This window comes from Oxyura jamaicensis, chromosome 8 (assembly GCF_011077185.1).
Source record: "Oxyura jamaicensis isolate SHBP4307 breed ruddy duck chromosome 8, BPBGC_Ojam_1.0, whole genome shotgun sequence".
Lineage (NCBI taxonomy): Eukaryota > Metazoa > Chordata > Aves > Anseriformes > Anatidae > Oxyura > Oxyura jamaicensis.
In genome coordinates this window covers 25217733-25236144 of record NC_048900.1, presented here as the reverse complement: position 1 = coordinate 25236144, position 18412 = coordinate 25217733, and the positions used below count along the sequence as shown (strand labels likewise).

Below are 18412 nucleotides of genomic sequence, written 5' to 3'. Positions count from 1 at the left end.
TGTAGACTAAAGACTAGAAAGAGATTTTTTTTTTTTGTCACTAAGTCAAGTGACCTTTCAAAAATCAGTAAGCAACTGAGGGTATTTCTTCAAGTATAGATTCATCCGATGCTTTCAAAATCTGCAGTAAGTCAATCATATGCTGCAATACTAGCTACACAGGCCTCTGAATGACTTCCATGGCTTCCTTGCAAACCATGATAAATGTTGAGTCCTCAGGGCATCATCATTGGCACAGCCACCGTAGATGTATTCATAGATGTATTCATTAGCTGATATCTCAGTCTCTGCTTTCAAAGTGCTTGCGTGTTTGTTGTTGTTCCTTTTTTTTTTGGAAAAGACTGACCTATTTACCATTCAGTCTGGTCAGTCCTTTTTCTCCATAGCATTGGTGACAGATTACACACATTTCTTTTGGTCTAGATTTACAATTTCAGATGCCTGTTTCTGTGACACTATTACCAGCAGCTCTTAGCTTTTTGTTGGCTTTCTGCCACTTCTGCAACCTTTTTTCCTGCTGCTCTTCAGGAATTCGTTTTCACAAGACATCTGCAGGCAAGCCTTTTCTGGGTCTTCCAATCCATCGGGCTTTAATAATGGCCTCTTGTTTCAAGGAAAGAGGATTTTACAGAAACTATTCCAAATATCTAAAATGTCTACAAGCTGAAAATGCGTATCTTTTAAAATAGGGGGTCCGAATGCCTTTGTTTCCACATTCGTGTGGAGAGTTTTGATGTTACTGACCAGGTTTCACCGCTCGAGGAGGTCAGTTGGTCTGTGGTTCTTAACCTGCCGGATTCCTCTGTGTACACCACAGCTCACCTCTTGCCCACGAGCTACTTTGGATTCGGAGTGTGTCAGGACTGCTATTCATGCAGGTGTTACTGGAGATCTTGGCAGATATCCTTAAAACCTTCTAGGTTGCAGGTAATCAAAGCTGATCTTTTAGTTCCAGAAACAACAAAAAGTGACATTGTTATTCCTGACCTAAATGTGCTATTCCTGATCTTTTCTCTTTTTAGCCAGCCTACGAGATGCATGCTTGATCCCCTTAAGTGCACCTCTAATTTTCTCCTAAGTGTTCTCACATAGATCATGAAAAAGGTGATTCTGATTTCACTGTTCTATTGAAAGCAATTTTAGATCCAGGGTGTCCTCTTTTCACTGGTGACTGACCAGCAGAATGTCCCAGTCTTTCTTTAGGTTTCTGGCTTGTTCCCGACAGACTATAACTAGTTCCTCTTCCCCGTCTCACAGCTGTGCACCTCATGATGTGTGGGTACTTTTGGGGTTAGAAGGTGCTTGCTTGTCTCCTGTAAAGCTGTTTGTCCTGAGAGGTAGAAGTAGTCCAGGAGACTCACCAAAACATAGTTAAATGACTGAGTTTTTGGTAAGTGCTATATCATTGCCTGTCATGAAAATCCATTCCTAAGGGGTATTGGGCTATTTCCTGGATCTGAGAGTGCAGAGCTCTCAGTTGTCTTAGCCACTAAATACATCTTTGTCACCTCAGCCCCTTCCCCATTAGTAGAAGCGAGGAAGGTTACAGCTCAAAACAGAACTTCATTTGCTGTTAAATAACTGTCCTTTCTGCTCAGAGCCTTCATTTGCCATTGTTGCGGCGAGATTTAAAAAAATAATATTTTGAAGTATGTGAAAAAGAAAGACTTGGTATAACTTTCTTGTTGTAACTCAATAATAAGATAGACCGCAGAGGAGCAATTCATTATGCCTTGCCTTTCAAGCACTTAAAAGAAAAACAGAGCTGAAAATATTTCTTTGGGAGATACTGAAATACCTCATTAGATCTTTCTTTTTTATTAGCTACTGAGGTGATAATTCTGTAACAGGAAAGAAGCGAGGGTAAATTTTGCTTTGATTTATAGAAATGTGTTAATTTGAGCTGAATAGATTTTTTTTTTCTGATCTCAATATTTGTTATCTGTGAGTATTGTTTTGTAATACAAAGTTTCTACTTTTATTTTAGAGAATAAGGACAGGGAGTTTGCTAGTTCTCTGCATCATTGAAGGTGTTTTTTGGAGAAATGAGTAGCTGAGTTTCTAATAATTTTCTCCATTAAGTGCAATAGTGCTCACTGCTCATTTAAATTATAGGGTTGCATGTAGAGCTAAGACTGAAAAATGCAAAGAAAATAATATATATGTTTAAACAATGAAGGTAACCTTTATTTAAAACTTTGTTTCAGTGAGATGGCAGGTTTGTACAGAAGAGTGAAAATGGCCAGAACAGCTCAAGTTAGCATTTTCCTTAGTGGGCCTTACATTTTCTGTTCCTCTGCAGCATATAAATGGCAAGCTTTCTAAGACCAAAATCTATGGTAGAGGTAGTTCCCCGCAGTGTGTTGGTCAAACACTAATGAAATTGCACTTATCTTACATTCAGGAAATGGTGAGCCCTGTCTTCATGAGATGGACTTGGTTATTTCAGCAGTGCGTGGTTTCTGTGTTGCTCGAGCTATTCCACTCGCTCAGAAGGCTACTATTGAAGCTGCAGTGAATTAATTCTTGTTGCATTGAGAGAGGCTGAATTGTGCAGTCCTCTGACTAGTCCAGATAATGTAGTTTTCTTTTAATTTTTTTTTTTGGAATTTTAAAGGGGAATATGATTTCTTTGCTGTGAACTACTTAGTTTTTTAATTTATGCAGTTCAATTCTGGTAGCCAGTATCTTCAGGAAGAGTACCTGAACTACAGGTTACAAGACTGGAGCCTTAGTGTGTATATTTCCAAAATAAATAAATAAAAAGTATTAAGCTGTTTAACTTCTGAAAGTTCTGCCTTAAAATGTAGCATAAGTGATCCCAACATTTCTTAGATTTCTGCCAGTTGTTGCTGTCTTGCCCAGGTCATGAAAGGTTTCTGGGTTACCTTCCTAGTCAAACATTCCTACTAACAGAAGTACCATTTGAATAACCTGGAAATTTGCAGGGAGTGAGAACAAATGGCGACATACCCCTTCTTAAGAATTTGAGTAGTCATTCTGAATTTTTCTCTTGAATATTCAGTATTAAAAGATGAATCTGGTGAAAGAACCTGTAAAGTTTTCCCCGTGATGAAGAATGCTCTTCTCTAGACAGTTTCTGTTACTATTTTTTTTGTCATCTTTTCTGTCATAATGGTAGCCCAAGCATGGATGTGAAACAGCTTTTGGCAGGAATGTGCCAGTATGTCTTGGATAAAAAGGTTAGGTTCAGCAAAATAAGACTTCTCTTCTTCTTGAAATGGATGATACTGTTTGTAAAGAAAGCTGTTTCATTAGAAAGCTTATTTTTATGTCCATATTTTTCTATCTACCAGTTTTATAAGTTCCTGTTATTGGTTTTGTTTCTCATTTTCTGGTAACACTTTTCCTCTTCTTTCATGTGCAGAACTCAATCTTCAGGTTTTCCAGTGTTGCTCTCAGCTTTCTCTGTTTATTTTAACTGTTCCTTACATTTTTCTGTTACCTGATAACTTCAAATAGAGAACAGGAGTTGGAAGTAACCCTTAAAAGCCTGAATAAAGGAAAAGCATGTTTTTTGACGACACAAATCTTACTCATTTGATCTTGCCTTCATCCTTTTTGTATTCCACAAATGTATGTGACTCCTGTACATCTGCCACTAGTTCAAGTGATGACTTGTTTGTGGAAAGACTTAGAGAAACTAAAGATATATGAGCCAAATTGGGGTCTCTGATCAGGTTGCAGGTCTTCTTTTCAACTCTTATATTTTTTAAGGCATATGTTTAAACATATTTAAAAATACTATTATTCATGAAACCAGAACAAAATTGTACTGTTTCTTTCACTGAAGATAGAAGATATTCAGATTTCACCTTTGCCCAATTCATTTTGTGAACAGAATCCCATCTCTATTTCACTCACAGTCCTACTGTCTTTAACTTTTTAAAATTCTGGTGAAGATGAATTTTCACCTTATCATGGAAGAAGAAGACAGGAGTGTAGTTGACAAATACGTACAGATGTTAATGATAATGATTCTTGTCCCTTATTCTCAAAAACTCTTTAATATGTTTTCACCTGTACTATGACTGCTGTTGAAGTGCAATCTGTGTCAATAAAAGGAAATGAAAGAGGCAGAGGTCTTTATATATTTTTAGTTCCTCTGTTTTTTTGAAAAAGTCAAATTGAATATCTGATTTCTTTTTATTTTCTTGATTTATTAATTTATTTATTAAAAACTATTTCATACTGACTTTGCGAATAATCTAGCTCTTACAAGATGTTATAATACACTTCTGAAAGCTTTAAAATTGTTTCCAGTGAAATTCTATTTGGGACACAGGTACAGCGAAGCAGTCCTTTAAAGTAGTCTAATACTTTTATTCTATGAAGTATAGAGGGAAATATATAATTTTTGTACATTTTAAATATGCTCTAAATGAAAGACTTATCTTATTAAGTAAATGAGGGTGTTTTTTTGGTAGAAGATTCCATAGTTAAAGATGTAAACCTGCAATTTCTTGCTTCTATAGCACAACATAGTTCAGAGCTGAGATTAGAGAAACCCTGTAGAGTGGCTAATACTCGAGGGCATCCCCAACTAGAAAAGTATGTGAATTTAGGCATGGGAGGAAGGAAGGATCTGCTTTAAATTTAGTGTAGGGTCACTGAATCTTAATGATAGATTAAACAAGGGAGGTGGAATAATGAATAGGGGTATGCAATGTGTAGCACTAATACCAGAAGTCCATGGTTTTCACTGGTTATTTAATGTCTTTTCCCATATGTTTCTGAATAGAGCAGGTTATGGCAGGGATGAGCTAAGGAATAGCTTTGTTAGTGAGTTGTTAAATAGGCTGAATTCTCTTTTTTTTTTTAAAAAAAAAAGTATATGTATATTGGAGAGGTGCTTGTTAATAGTATAATCGGGCACCTTATGTGTATATATCTTAAATGTAGCAATATTAGTAACTAACTTATTAGTAACTAACTATTACTAACTGATGTGTAAATAGACTGTTCAGATTGTCTGCATAATTTTATTTTCCAAGGTGAAACTGAAAGTCATTTCTTGGTTAAAACAGATATGTTTTTCATATTATTTCTGGATACTGTTGATGTGAAGAAGAGCCCAAAAAGAAGTGGCAATTTGGTAGACATGAAAATGAGATGGAAGAAATACCAGACTTTTTTTTTTTTTTTTTTTTTTTTCTAATAAGAAGCTGAGTTAACAGCTCAGTAAACTTTGTTTTATAATTAGTTTAACTTGAATTTAAAATAATATCAATACATCATCTGTTCAAACTCAACCACACAAAATAATTTACTGTATTTTATACTTATGGTTACTGAGAAAAATATCACAGTTCACTTTAGTGTTGTGTTCTTATCGAGTTCTCACATGTAAGAGTCTGCCACCTACTCAATACCAACAACCTAAACAAGGTTCAAGTAAGCAAGTCAATTGTTGAGTTATTGGTGGGTTTCTGAGTTAACCCATGATTTCTTTTGTGTAGTAAAGATGCCAGCAGTTTTTTGGAGGCGACGTACTTTGCGTATCATTTCTCCCTTGGGTTACAAATGCAATTGTAAGCTCCCTAGAAGGTGCAGTGCAAGTCAAACTAGGATTTGCCCTGTTATTCCAACTCTACAGTACTGCTGAAATAAGTATAAGGTGTGAGACCTTTCAGATCTGTGGCTCTTTTTCCTTTTTAGATGCATCTTGTTGTCTGATACTGGCAGCAAATGGACTGCAGAGAGCCTACCAACCTCTCTCTAATAAGCAGCAGACTTGCTGGGATGTTTAAGTGTAAAAGTGGTGGGAAGAAAGGGCACTGAAGTTGAAGGAATATTGGAGGATTTCTCTGCATTGTAGCACTGCACAACTCTGCACAGTAGTTGTACTTCACAAGATATGGAGATTGATCTACGTTTTCATGTAATGTCTGAATTTTGCAAACAACTTCAAACTGACCATTTTGGAACATTTTAAATAGGTTTTATATTGTCTCTAGTAGCAGTTAAATATGTTCTCTTAAAAATATTTTATCAATTGCCTAGAAATGAGATTAAAAAAAAAACACATGACAAAGTAGTGACTTTTATGATCTGTTAAACTGAAATAAGGAGGCTTGCCACTTAAAATAATGATCTTCTCTTAAGCACATGGGATTTAGGCATTTTGTGATACTTTGAAACGGAGTCAGATTTTATTCTGAAACATGTTCAGGTAGAAGTGGAAGAAGACACAATCAGTGAAATACATCAAGAGCAGAAGTCTTGGTAGCATAATCTGAGATTTTCTGGAGAAAGCAGAATTGAATCTCATTGGATCAAAGTGAAAAGAAATTTGGAAGAAGAAAAGATTTTTCCTTTTTTATTATTTTTTATTTTTTTCAGTATGAATACAAATGGTGTCTTTTTGCTATAATTAAATGCAGCAAAAAGGGAACATCTAACTTCCATTCATCTTCTTAAATGGTAAAATAAGTGATCATTTTATTGATATGACTGATTACTTTTGAAATGCATGAAAATGCACAAATAGGGAAGTGATGAAAGAGCAATACATGTATTTATCATGCTTTGGCTGTTGCAAGCCGATTTCTTTTGAAATGAAGGTGAGGGTGTTTGTCATCAAATAAATTCGTCTAAATTCAGCTTTCATTCAGAACATGACAGCCGTGAAAACGTAACAGATCTACTCTCCACTGCAAGAATCACATCCTCTCTCTCTCTCCAACTAATATTCCATGCCCTAGAAATAATAAATATAGTAGTAATTCACTGTGCTATAGCTCAAGTAAGTCAATTATTTCCTTAAAACAGAAAAATACAACCACTATAAGATACAGGAAAGTATAATACAGACTTTTGCTGAGGAGTTCAGACAGTAATTCCTAACAAAGGAAATGAAATAGATGGAAAGGCAGGAGCTGCAAAATTACACTTGTTTGCATAGTAGTCTGAATATATGCACATGTGATATGGACAAACTGGAATGAAACCTATGTGACTTACAATTTTTTTCTTACTTTCTAACCTTTACTTATATTTTCCAGTTACCCCATAGTGGCTGTGGCTTCTAGCCTTGGCAATGGTAGGTCTGAGAGATGTTGGGATGCACAGAAAGTGTGTTTAGTAAAGTGTGTTTTCACACCAATTTTAAGTAGCTTGAATTAGAGGTACTGCTCTTGGTCATGCCCTTAACTTGATGATTGGTAAATGTTAAGGCATATTTTTCTCCAAGTTACTGATTTCATCAGTGAAGTAATCTATTAGGAATATATGTAAATTCTCCAAGTATGCAGACCATGTACAGAATTTTTGTCCCTTGGCTCCTGGCTCCCGCTCTTTCATGAGGTTAGCCCAGATGCAAACTGTTACCCCGGTGCAGACTGTTATATTTAAGACAGCTGTTTCAACTAGTGGCTTTCATATGACTATTTTTTTAAGCTCTGAAGATACAGAACTGATCTTACTAATTATGCTTGTCTACTTGCAGTGGTCTTCTAATCAGTCATTCATGGCTTCTTCCTAGATATATCCTAATTCAGCTTGTATATTCTGTGTATTCAGGTAAGGTGCTCTGTCTGGCTTCAGATCTGCTACAGCTGCACATACTGCTGTACAGAATTTCCATCATGCTTTTGAAGCAATCTGAAATCTGCTGAAAGGTGGTAAATAAAAGCTATGTTTTTTATAGCAAAACAAATGTCTAATTATTCCTAACAGCTATGGGATTTTGCATGAGTATGGACTTCCAGAGTTGTCCTGCTGATTTTAAAGGGGACTTAAAATGTTAATTTTGAATGGGGATAAAATCCTTGACATTTGGCAATTTATCAGCATTTTAGGACATAAAAGCAGATAGATTGTAGCATTAGCAATCTCTTGGTAACTTTCCTGTGGCAAATTAATATCCTTCCTTGGGGGAACAATATTAGAGACTGTATTTGTTCTTTATTTTGGGTGCTCTGTCAAAAGAACAGTTGCCTTTTGTTAGTGACCTGGTAATAGATGACTTAATATCACTTGCCTGTTCTCTTTTATAATGCACATGAAGTTCAATTAAAAGAGCCGTACCGTCTCATTTGTATTATTAATAAATATGTTTTCTTAAATGACCATGTCTACAGAATGGAGAAGGAAACTAGGACTTCAAAATGTATCTCCTCTGTGTCAGCACACTATTCAGAACAAAACAAACCCAAAAGACTTCAAGTATTATTATCAGTTTTATTTTTTTAGCAGAAGTCTTTAAGGCATTTTCAAACTAATTCATAAAATTGTTTTTCCACTAAGTCTTTGTTGTTTGATCTCTTTTAACCCTAATCACATCTCCCTTTCAATTTCTAATGTCACAGCTAGCTCACACTCTTAATTCTTTCATACCCTATTTCAGCCTTATGCTTGTGTACTGCTAAAAAGATTTTTCTTTTAATACTCATATCTCTTGCCTCAATTTCTTAAAGATGCGTTTTTCCTTCTTCTGTAAGAATTTGTTTCTTCTTCTAACTTTCTATTAAAAAATTCAAAAGGTCGTGCATTTTTAAGTTCAGAGGGGATTATCACAATTAGGTCTCCTAGGCACTACAAGCAGTGAATCATAATAATTATGTAAGGCTGAACCTCTGAGGAGTGCAAGCCATATAGCTGCAATCAGTAACTTCTGCATCACGTTGAAAAGATTGTAAGTTGCATTTAGCTGTAACACTCTTCTAGAAGGATACGTAGTTTAGGTATTTATGGATGGAGATCAGCAAAGAGGCCTTTTACTCTGTAAAATTAAAATGTGCATGTATGCTGGCAGAAAACCATAGTTGAAACAACGTTTTTAATGCAGTTAAACAATTGCGTACAGAATTCAAATTTATCTCAATATAGATACATAGAAATGTCTCCTCTATGCTATCACAGATCTCACTATCCATGACTCCATTATTCTTCTCTATAAAACTTAGCAAGCAATTATATATATATATTTAATAAACAAGTCTTATTAAAGTTGTTTCACTGTACCTTGCATGTCCTGCATTGCGTATGTGTTTGACATTGTGTGGAAGTTTAATTTCTGATATTCAAATTTCTGATATTCATGCTCAGTATTCTTAGTATGTCCAGGTAAGAGATGGTGAATGAGCAAAATGAGATGTGTAGTGACATAGCCAAACATTTGTGACTTGCTGCAGCCAAGGAAGAGGGCAGATCCATAGTAGCGTCAAAAAGTGTCATCTGTAGCTTGGAGAGCTCTGGTGGAGAAGTTGGGGCAGGAGGTGGAGGTTGGAAAAAAGTATTTTTTGGATCAAAACATATCTTGATAAAGCTTTGAGGGGGTTGTCTCTTGTGCTTGGTATATCCCTCTTTTTAGATTATACTATAGATATGTATTTGGATCAGGTAATCTGGAGGAGTTCACATAATAATGATCAGTGTAATGTTTAATTGAATCCTCGTTCTTATTTTCTTTTTCAAAAAGTGCAGTTTTAATATACAAAATACACTGGTATTACCCACTGGATTTTTTTGTAGATTTTGGGATTAGGATGTTAAATTCACAGAAAGCTATTAAAAAATAATAATAAAAAAGTGACATCCAAGATTGTTTGATTTGAGAGAGCTTTAAATATGAGTTCCAAATAGTGAAATCAAGGATTATGAAGTATGAAAAATTGTGAAATCTATGAAAGTAATTTATTCATGACATTTTTGTTGCTGAACTGAAATTGCTGGATGCTTTTTTACAAGTATTTACAAAATGTGATGAACTTTAAATGTGTTATTTAAGTCTAAGTCATCTGGTAATGCCTTCACTATAGATGGGCTTCTGATAACAATTGTTACTTAGGGGTAACTTAGAGGTATTCTAAATGTATTTGAAGAAGTGTTATGGTTCACAAACACAGCTCAAAGGCGATATAAAGGGAGTAGGTAATGTCTCTCTGAAGGTGACATTCTGTCTAAATTAGATTTTTTTTTTTTTCCTAAAAAGTTATGGTCAATCATCTCTCTAAGTTTGTTGTCTCCTTGCAGATTTTTTTTTCTCCTGAAATCTTCTTCCCTTCACCATTTCAAAATAAGTAACAGCAAGATGATGCATTAACTTCATGTCGCCTATTCAGCCACTTAATCTTTCTTTCAGTAGTTACCTGTTTCTCCTTGCCTCATTGCTCAAACTGAAAATAGCGTGGATTACTTATTTTAAATTACTAATTTCTTCCTTAGACATGGGAAGCTCTTATTCCACATTTCCAACGATTAGTGGCAAAAGTTATGTACTTCAATCTCTTTTCTAGATATTGCAATTAAAGATTTAGAAGCATTAAAATGCATTTGTTGGTTAGAGCTTTAGCTTACCGAGGAAAACTTTAAAAGTACAAAGCAAAAGATAAAATTGATTTGAAAAGATAAAATTTGATTAGAAATATATATTTTTTTCCTTTAGATTACAATAGAGTGAAGTGAGTAAATACGCAAATGGAAATAGTTATTTTAGCATCACGAGTCTTCCTTGGAGAGTTTCAATGCTGTGCAGTTGTTGAGAAGCAAACACGAGTATTTTATAAAGTCTGATTCTGACATCTTAATTGACTAACGGAAGCATTACAGAATTTAAACTTCAGTCAGCTGTTAGAAAGTTATCATTTCATGTCTTTAGAGATGCGGTACTGCTTGCAAAGAAAGGGCTAGTAACGTGCTGTATCCTGCTTCTGGCTAGCTGGCTAAAATACAAAATACTTTATCTGTTTTGGCTCGCTTTTTCTCGCCTAACCTCTTCCATTTCTGTCCTGCTTCTTTACTACTCCCGTGGACCACATCTGTGCAGCAGCTTGTGGCTGAGGTGTTGGTTCAGAAATTCTTTCTCTACCTCACATCTCCATATATCTATCTAATAGTTTTTGGTAGTCCAAAGCTAACAGAAATTACCATTTTATCTGCTCCATCTTCTCTGTTCAGAACTACCAATAACATCAGTAGCCTTTCAGCCTCACTGCTTTATCACCTCTGACACTTCCCTGTGTGTAGAAACCTGGAGATGCTGTCCCTGCTTCCCATGAGTTGCTGCCAGAGCCGTGATGCTCTCCACTATCCACCCTTGGAACATGTCTGTTCTTTGGCTGAGGTGTTAAAGGCTTTCCTCCATAGTTGTGATGATTATCACTTCAGCCATTTTTTCCCTCCTTTCTTTCTTCACCGAAATGCTTTTGCTTACTTTGCATTTCTTCCTGTCACTGCCCCATCCATATCATTGTGGTCCCCTGAAAATTGTACTTGCTTGTCTTGGCTAATTCTCTGTTACAATGTCAAAGTCAAGATTCTCGTTTTGCTATCAAAGCCCCATGCAACCTTGCTCTGTCTGCATCTGATCTCATTTCCCTGCATCCCCCAACTCACATTCCACATTCCTCACAGTCCTCTGACTTTATTGCTCCTTTTGTCTTCCTTTCATGCACTCATTTTTGCACTGTCTTTCATGCTGCCTATGTGCCTGGAACAGTCTTTAGCATCTCAGCCAATTTACAGCTTTGCATAAATTATATTTAATAATAAGACTAACAAAAGTTCATTATCTACATTATTTCAATTAACTTTGTACCTGCATAAGCAGAAAACAGCCTGAGGGAAACTACTGTTAAACTTTGTTGTGATTTGTTGTGATTCAAAGATACAGATTCAGGCACGACACGTCTTTGATGATTCAGCATATTTAATTTTTTTTAACAATTCTGTAGGTGTTAGACTTTTTAACAGTAAATTTCAGGTTTTTCTAGTTCAGAAATGTGAAAAAAGCTTTTTACTCCTGATATGTGAAACCACCAGCAGGTCATCATCATATAACCTGGTACAGAATTCTCGCCCTGTTATCTATTTATCCATTTTACTTCATTTCATCCTTACTAAAATAGATGTGGCAGGGCTTTGAATGTTTACATTATCTTCATCTCTGGAAAAAAAAAAAAAAGTATCTTCTGTGTTTAACCCTGTTTTTTAAAGGAATATTCTTACTTCCTAAAAAAGCAGTGAAAGGTAAGAAAGTAGGACTCAACCCGTATCTGGGAATTTTTCTCAGTCTGACTACTTCGACATATAGGTTCTTAGGAACATCTTTTAATATGCTAACTTTGTTCTAATAGCAGAGAAAATGAGTAAAGGGAAAACTTCAAGTGCTTCTCCAGCACCTGGTACAGCTGCAAGGCAGGGCATTCTGCAGGAATTATACTTACATAAAAATTCACCTGATTTTTTTTTTTCTTCCATTTAAACACTTGTATTGATACTGTTCACAGCTGAATTGAGAAACCAAATAAATGTGCCTCTAATTTGTTTTTAAATGATTTAGTATATTCTGGAGATTATAATCTGAGGGGTATATGTGCCCCTCAGTAATGTGCCAGTCACCACGGCATCTGAGCATTATGAAAAGAAATTCTGCGCTACACAAAGACAATACCACCAATTAGTATTTCTAACTGATCAAAGCTGGGGAACCAGAAGTTTGCCAATAAATGTAGCTCAGTGGATGGCACTGGAAGGTAGTGGGATTTACATACACTTACAAAGATTTCAGTCTTCCTATCCAACATCATGGGAACTTTAAATGCAAGTTTAGCAGATACTTCTTCTACTTGCTATGCAAACTGTATTTTTTTCAGTTACGTGAAGAATATGGCCGTAGGTTTTTGTTTTGCTGATGTAGTGAAGAAGCATTTTATGGTTATGTTTAAAATGATTTTTTCTCTTGACATATTTTTAAATTTTAAACTGAAATTGAAACAATTAACGAAGAAAAGGGAGATTCTGTAATTGATTATTAAATGTTTCTAGTTTCTAAAACTTTTGCACTCTGCTTTCTTGATACTATTCTAATTACCACATAAATCTAAAATGTAAGTTATTTTAAAGCAAACCTATTTTATCTTAAATAATTGATTGTGTCTTCTTGTTTGAAAGAGGACTCCTTTGGCAAGGATTCAAAATCCAGCCATGATCTTAACCCGAGCAGTTTGTTTAATCAAACATTACTCCAATAAGTTTTGCACGGTCTCCTCCCCGACCAGCCCTGTCTAGAACAACTAGTTTATCCTGCGACGAGTTGCTCAACAGATGTCATTCTGGTAGAATAATGCAGCAGAATACTTGTGCCTTGGCTAAAATTACTTCAACTTTGATCACTTTTGTTCAGCACATCAGTCTGGCATTGTGCTTTATACCAACATAACACTTTACCCCGAGCATGCCTTTCAAGCTTAGAATAGCAGAGGAATGTTATTGAATTCAGTGCAGTTACAGATGAGTTAATGAAAGAAGGGAAATACTGTTTTTTTCATAATGCTTTTCTGTTGTGCTTTGGAATTAAAAGGGAATTTGAGGAATGTGACTTCTGAGTTATTTATTTTTACTTCTGAAGACTTTTTGAAAACAATGTAATGTCGTTCTATTGATCCCATGTTTCCATAAATAAGTTTCACTTGTTATTTCAAAACAGCTCTTTTTAGAATTTAATATTGGGAAAATACGACTTTTCAATGCATAATTGGGGAATGGTTATCTCACAGAGATGCTTTATCCTGGTATTTACTGTAGGAAAACTAAAATAGCAAGAACCATATTCTTGTGATCACAGCTCAGTATTGTTATATGTTGATGGGATGTTGTGGGGTCAGTTCTGAGTAATGACATCTCTTTACCTTGATACTACTGCGAAACGAATACCGCACAGCAGGCTAGCGTCTTGTTAAGAAGCACTGAAGAAAGGCTGTTTGTTTTGAACAGTAGGAATGAGATCATACACCAAGTTCTATAGAGTTCTGTCTTCCATAATTCCATTTTTCACAGGTGCGTGTGTGTATGCATACACACATTTACACAAAGATGCCCTATATATGTATATTTGAAATGGATTTAAATAAATGTTTTTTGTAATTAAGTTATATTTGTATTTTTAAGGCATGGCATTCTTAAGTATGAGAAAGCACTAATACAAAGTACACTTTAATTACTTAAAAATAAGTCAGTATTCTGTCTAATACAAAATAATTTTATTGGTTATTTTTTAAATTAAAACATAGCTCTAAAAAATTAATATAAACATAGTTACCAGCCTCTCTGCCAAAACTTCTGAACAAAACCAACATTAACATAAATGTTATGTGGTATATATATAATGTACCATTTATGAGGAATTTTTCTAATTTCCAGTTGACAAGTAACCAAGTGAAAGTCTAAACAGGTCATCAAAATATGCTGTTTGCAATAATAGTCCTGGCATTCACTTCAAGTCAAGTCTTACCCATCTGCCTTAATATCTTTTGGTTTAATGTGTCAAATAATTGGTTATTCTGTCTGCTGGCATCAGACTGTGTGGCCTCGTGGAGCTGGGAACAGGACACAATTTGTGACTTCCTGAGTTGTCTGCTGAAATGTTATGCCAAATGTTAGTAAAATATGTCAAACCTAATTTGTATCTATCTGAAAATGTTCTTTTGACTGTTGTAAAGGTTGTTGATGTCTTCACTTAGAAATGAAAGTAGATCTGTGAAGGCAGGGGAGGACGACATATTCCTGTGTAGCAGTTTAATAGAAAACAAATCAAAGCCCAGGAGTGTTTGCTGTAAGCCTTGCATTGGTCACAGTTCTGGTGGGGCAACGTTCACGTGTGCTTGCTGCTTCTGCAATCTTTATCTTATCTTATTATCTTATTATCTTTATATAGAAATTATACAGAATTTGAGCTATCACTCACTAGACAAGTACTAAAATACTTTTTTTTTTTTTTTTAGGTTTTAATAAGTACTCATCACAAAACCTCTGATGAAATGCATCAGTTCTTTTTTAACATGTGTTGATGTTTTTGAGGGAAGAGTTTTCCGTGTTTACCATGCTTCATTAACAACAAATTCTGAGTGACAGTTTATAGTTTTTTTTTTTTTTTTTCTCTTTAGCAGTTTGTTCAATTGCTTACAGCAGCACTGAACTTTAGTAATGTTGCATGTAAACCTCTGAAACAGATCTGAACGTTTGACTGTTGGAGGAACCCATTAATAATTCCAATAATTGGAAAAGAATCAAAAAGTTTGGAATTATGATGAAAATGATTGTTTGCCTATATGTCCTTGATGGTACAAGTCCTGATTTTCTTTCTTAGGTAAAGCGGAATGTGTATGACCTAACTAGTATCCCTGTCCGTCACCAGTTGTGGGAAGGCTGGCCTCCTTCAGCCACAGATGACTCAGTAAGTAGCTTTGGTTCTCGTTTCATTTCTTCCTACAAGTAGCTGATTTTAGTTGTATTTTGATCAGAATGGCGTGATGGCTTTTATTGACCCATATACATACGACAGAGTTTTTTCCTGAAAGATGCAAATGCTAAGTTATTGGTTACTGAAGCACATTTCCAAGGAAATTATTCATGTGTATTAAATGCAGTGTATGTTTTAAACTACAGGAAGTCAGTATTCCTAGACTGAAGCAAAATTGCACATAATTTTGAAAGTTGAGGACTATTGCAGTGTTCAGTCTTCAGGAAAAAAAAGAAGCCATGCTTTACATATATTCTGAGTAATTGGTTCATGGATATGTTTAAGCGCGTGTCTGACATTAATCAGGCAGGCTGAAATCAGTGGAGAGTATAACCAACAAGAATATATCAACATTTGCAAGATTGCATTTTGAAATTTTAAATATTACATATAAAAGATGGTTTGATTTTAAAACATATTTTAAAGGTATTATTAGTACCATTATTTAGAAATAGAGTGTAACATTAGCTGAGATCAATGTGTACACTCAATAACAGAATTAACTAGTAGAGAATTGCCTACGAATTCACAAAACTGTGGGACATAACTGAAGAGTTCTGTTAAATACTAGACTTGATTTCTTGAATGGTTGTCCCTACCGCATCAGATCTTTCAGTTTTGCTTTTTTTTTTTTTTTTTTCCTGGTAGTTCCTACTGCCAGCTAGTAAGGTTCACCTTTATTTTTAGGTTTCTTTTGTTTTTGTTTTTAAACACTTACATAATTATGTAGCTGTGTTGTATGTAGATGTCAAGACAGTGACCTGAGAAAAATACAGAAAAACTTGAGTACTTTCCTTTTTATAGAATCACATATTTGAACTAAGTCTATATCCTGAGTGTGCTACAAAGTGAGGATGGAATTAGAATATGCTGTTTCTGTATGTTAGCATTATCTTAGATGCATTACTTTCTACTCTCTTGTCCTTTTTTACTCCACTTCTAGTAAAGAAAGATTTGCTGTTTGTACACAATTGCTGTTTTTTTTTTTTTTTTCCTTCTTTGAGTAAAGGATTTATGCAAATTAAAAAGAAAAATACAAAAACTGTCCAAATTTCTAATATAACTGTTAAATGTCTGTAGTAACATTTGCAGAAGCAGTAATTAGGTTTCAGAGAGGTGGGTTAATCTTTGTCCATGTATTCAAGAGCATATACGAGAGTATAGATATAAGATCTGAAATAACAGCATGTTGTTGTGTGGTAATTAGTCTTTGAAACTTGGATCCATGTTAACATTTTATTAGTTTACATTAGCCGAGAAGAATTGGAAACTCAACCCTTCTAATCTGTTTTCCCACAGCTGTTAGGAAAAAAAAAAAAAAAAGATGGGAAAACCTTTCTTTGAGTAGGATATCTTGCATATGTAAAACTCATAAATCAGCTTTAAGTCTGTTTTTGCAAGTGACATTGTTGCAGGTGAATTTTTCCCCTTTTCATCTTTAATGAAATTGGTGAATGTTGAGTCATCTGCTCCAAAGCAGGAGAGTCCTCAAAGCTCACTGCTAGAGTCTGCAGCAGCTGAGACTTGTCAGCTGTGTAAACAGATTGGAATGTGTTACCAACAAAAATATAATTAATTTCTGTCTAAAATTAGAGGCAGTAGCTTACTATTTATAAAGATTTAATGCTAGCAATGACTATCTGCATGTTTTTTCCTCTGCACGCTGGAAATATTCAGCAATAATTACTTAAGTAATAAGTAATGATCTCTCTCGTTAAGTGACAGATTTTTTAAAACACTTTTCCCATCCTTTTTGTTTGCTGTATTGTGTAGTGCACAGTCACAATTAAAGAGTTAAAGACTTGATTAAAATACTTTTTCATTTACATTTTATGCTGCATAAGAAATACTTTGTAATACCACAGGAGGTTTTTCAGTGCAGTTCTCGTTAACCTTTGGCTTAGCAAACAGGACAACTAAATAGACTTGGCATAATTGGATTCCTGTATCATCTTGAGTCTCTTATGAACCTGACAGACTACGGTCTTCTGACATTATCAGGAAATTTAGTGGAGTCAATAGTCATTTAAAACATTGTTGCTTCGTCTCCCCTCAGAGTTAAGATACGTTCTCTGCTTGTGCTACCTAATGAAATACGGGATACTGTATGAATTGTCAATAACTCTTTTGCACGCTTTCACCAGGGAAATGGGTACCAAAATGTCCCCAAGTAGGAGAATGTTTTCATGCTGTGACGCTTTAATTGTGAGAAACAAGGCGTAGGTAGTCTGTGGAAATCTCATTTCACCATTTAACAAAGACACGTTTTTAGCTTTTATTGTGCCTGAATAACTTTAACACCGTGAATTATGTCTGTTCCGCTCATTAAAGTTCAAACAATGTCAATGTATGAGTTTAAAATATTTTTTTAACAGGTTTACTGAAGTAAAACTTAAATTAAGTCTTTAATATTAATTAATCTATTTTGGAGGTATGTCATGAACTGATGCAGTGAAGTCTTGAAAATTATCCTAGAAAATTAAAAAATAATTGATTTGATTTGAATAGTTTTGTGGTTTGTTCTCAATCTTTGTTTATTTTGGATATCATGACAACCTAAACGTTACTGAGCTTACAAAATGAAATGCATTTTAGAAGTTTTAGTGAATTGTTCTGGCTTGGTTTTAATTTTCTTTGTTGCATTGGCTGAACTTCTAAAAGTCCACTGGCAATTACTGCTGTTGTTGAGTGGAGCGAGCAACCTTCTAGTATGTATGCATTAAAAAAAGTGAGATCAGTTGTAGGCAGTATTTTAGTTATAGTTTTTAAATGGAAGCATTACGATTTTATTTACATAAGAGCAGATGATTTTTTGGATATCAGCTTTACAGATGTATGTTTAAGGTAAAACCTTTTCCCTCTTGAGGTCACTTTTTACTTTATTTCAGTAGGATGAATTTTTTGTCCTGGATTTTTCTGTTTTTGTTTTTTTTTTTTTTTTTTGGTAGCAGAGAACACCAATACCCAGTATGGGAAGGAGAGAGGTTGCTTTTGCTCTGCTATTGTTCTCTGAATTAAAGGTAGAACTTTATCCTTATTCATTGTTTTAAGTCAATTCTGTGTAGTGATACAAAATGCATCGCTAAACGTTCTTCATAATGCATCAAAGTTCTTCATAAGTAACAATAACCAACTTGTCCAAATGGAATA

General features: G+C 34.8%; 1 protein-coding gene across 1 annotated transcript in view; it reads left to right on the top strand.

Moving 5' to 3' along the window:
- FAF1 (Fas associated factor 1) overlaps window positions 1-18412 on the top strand; it is a 162656-nt gene that overhangs the window by 63923 nt on the left and 80321 nt on the right. The window contains exon 8 of the mRNA XM_035332623.1: window positions 15110-15196. Coding sequence (XP_035188514.1) covers window positions 15110-15196 — 87 coding nt within the window. The remainder of the gene's footprint in view (window positions 1-15109; window positions 15197-18412) is intronic.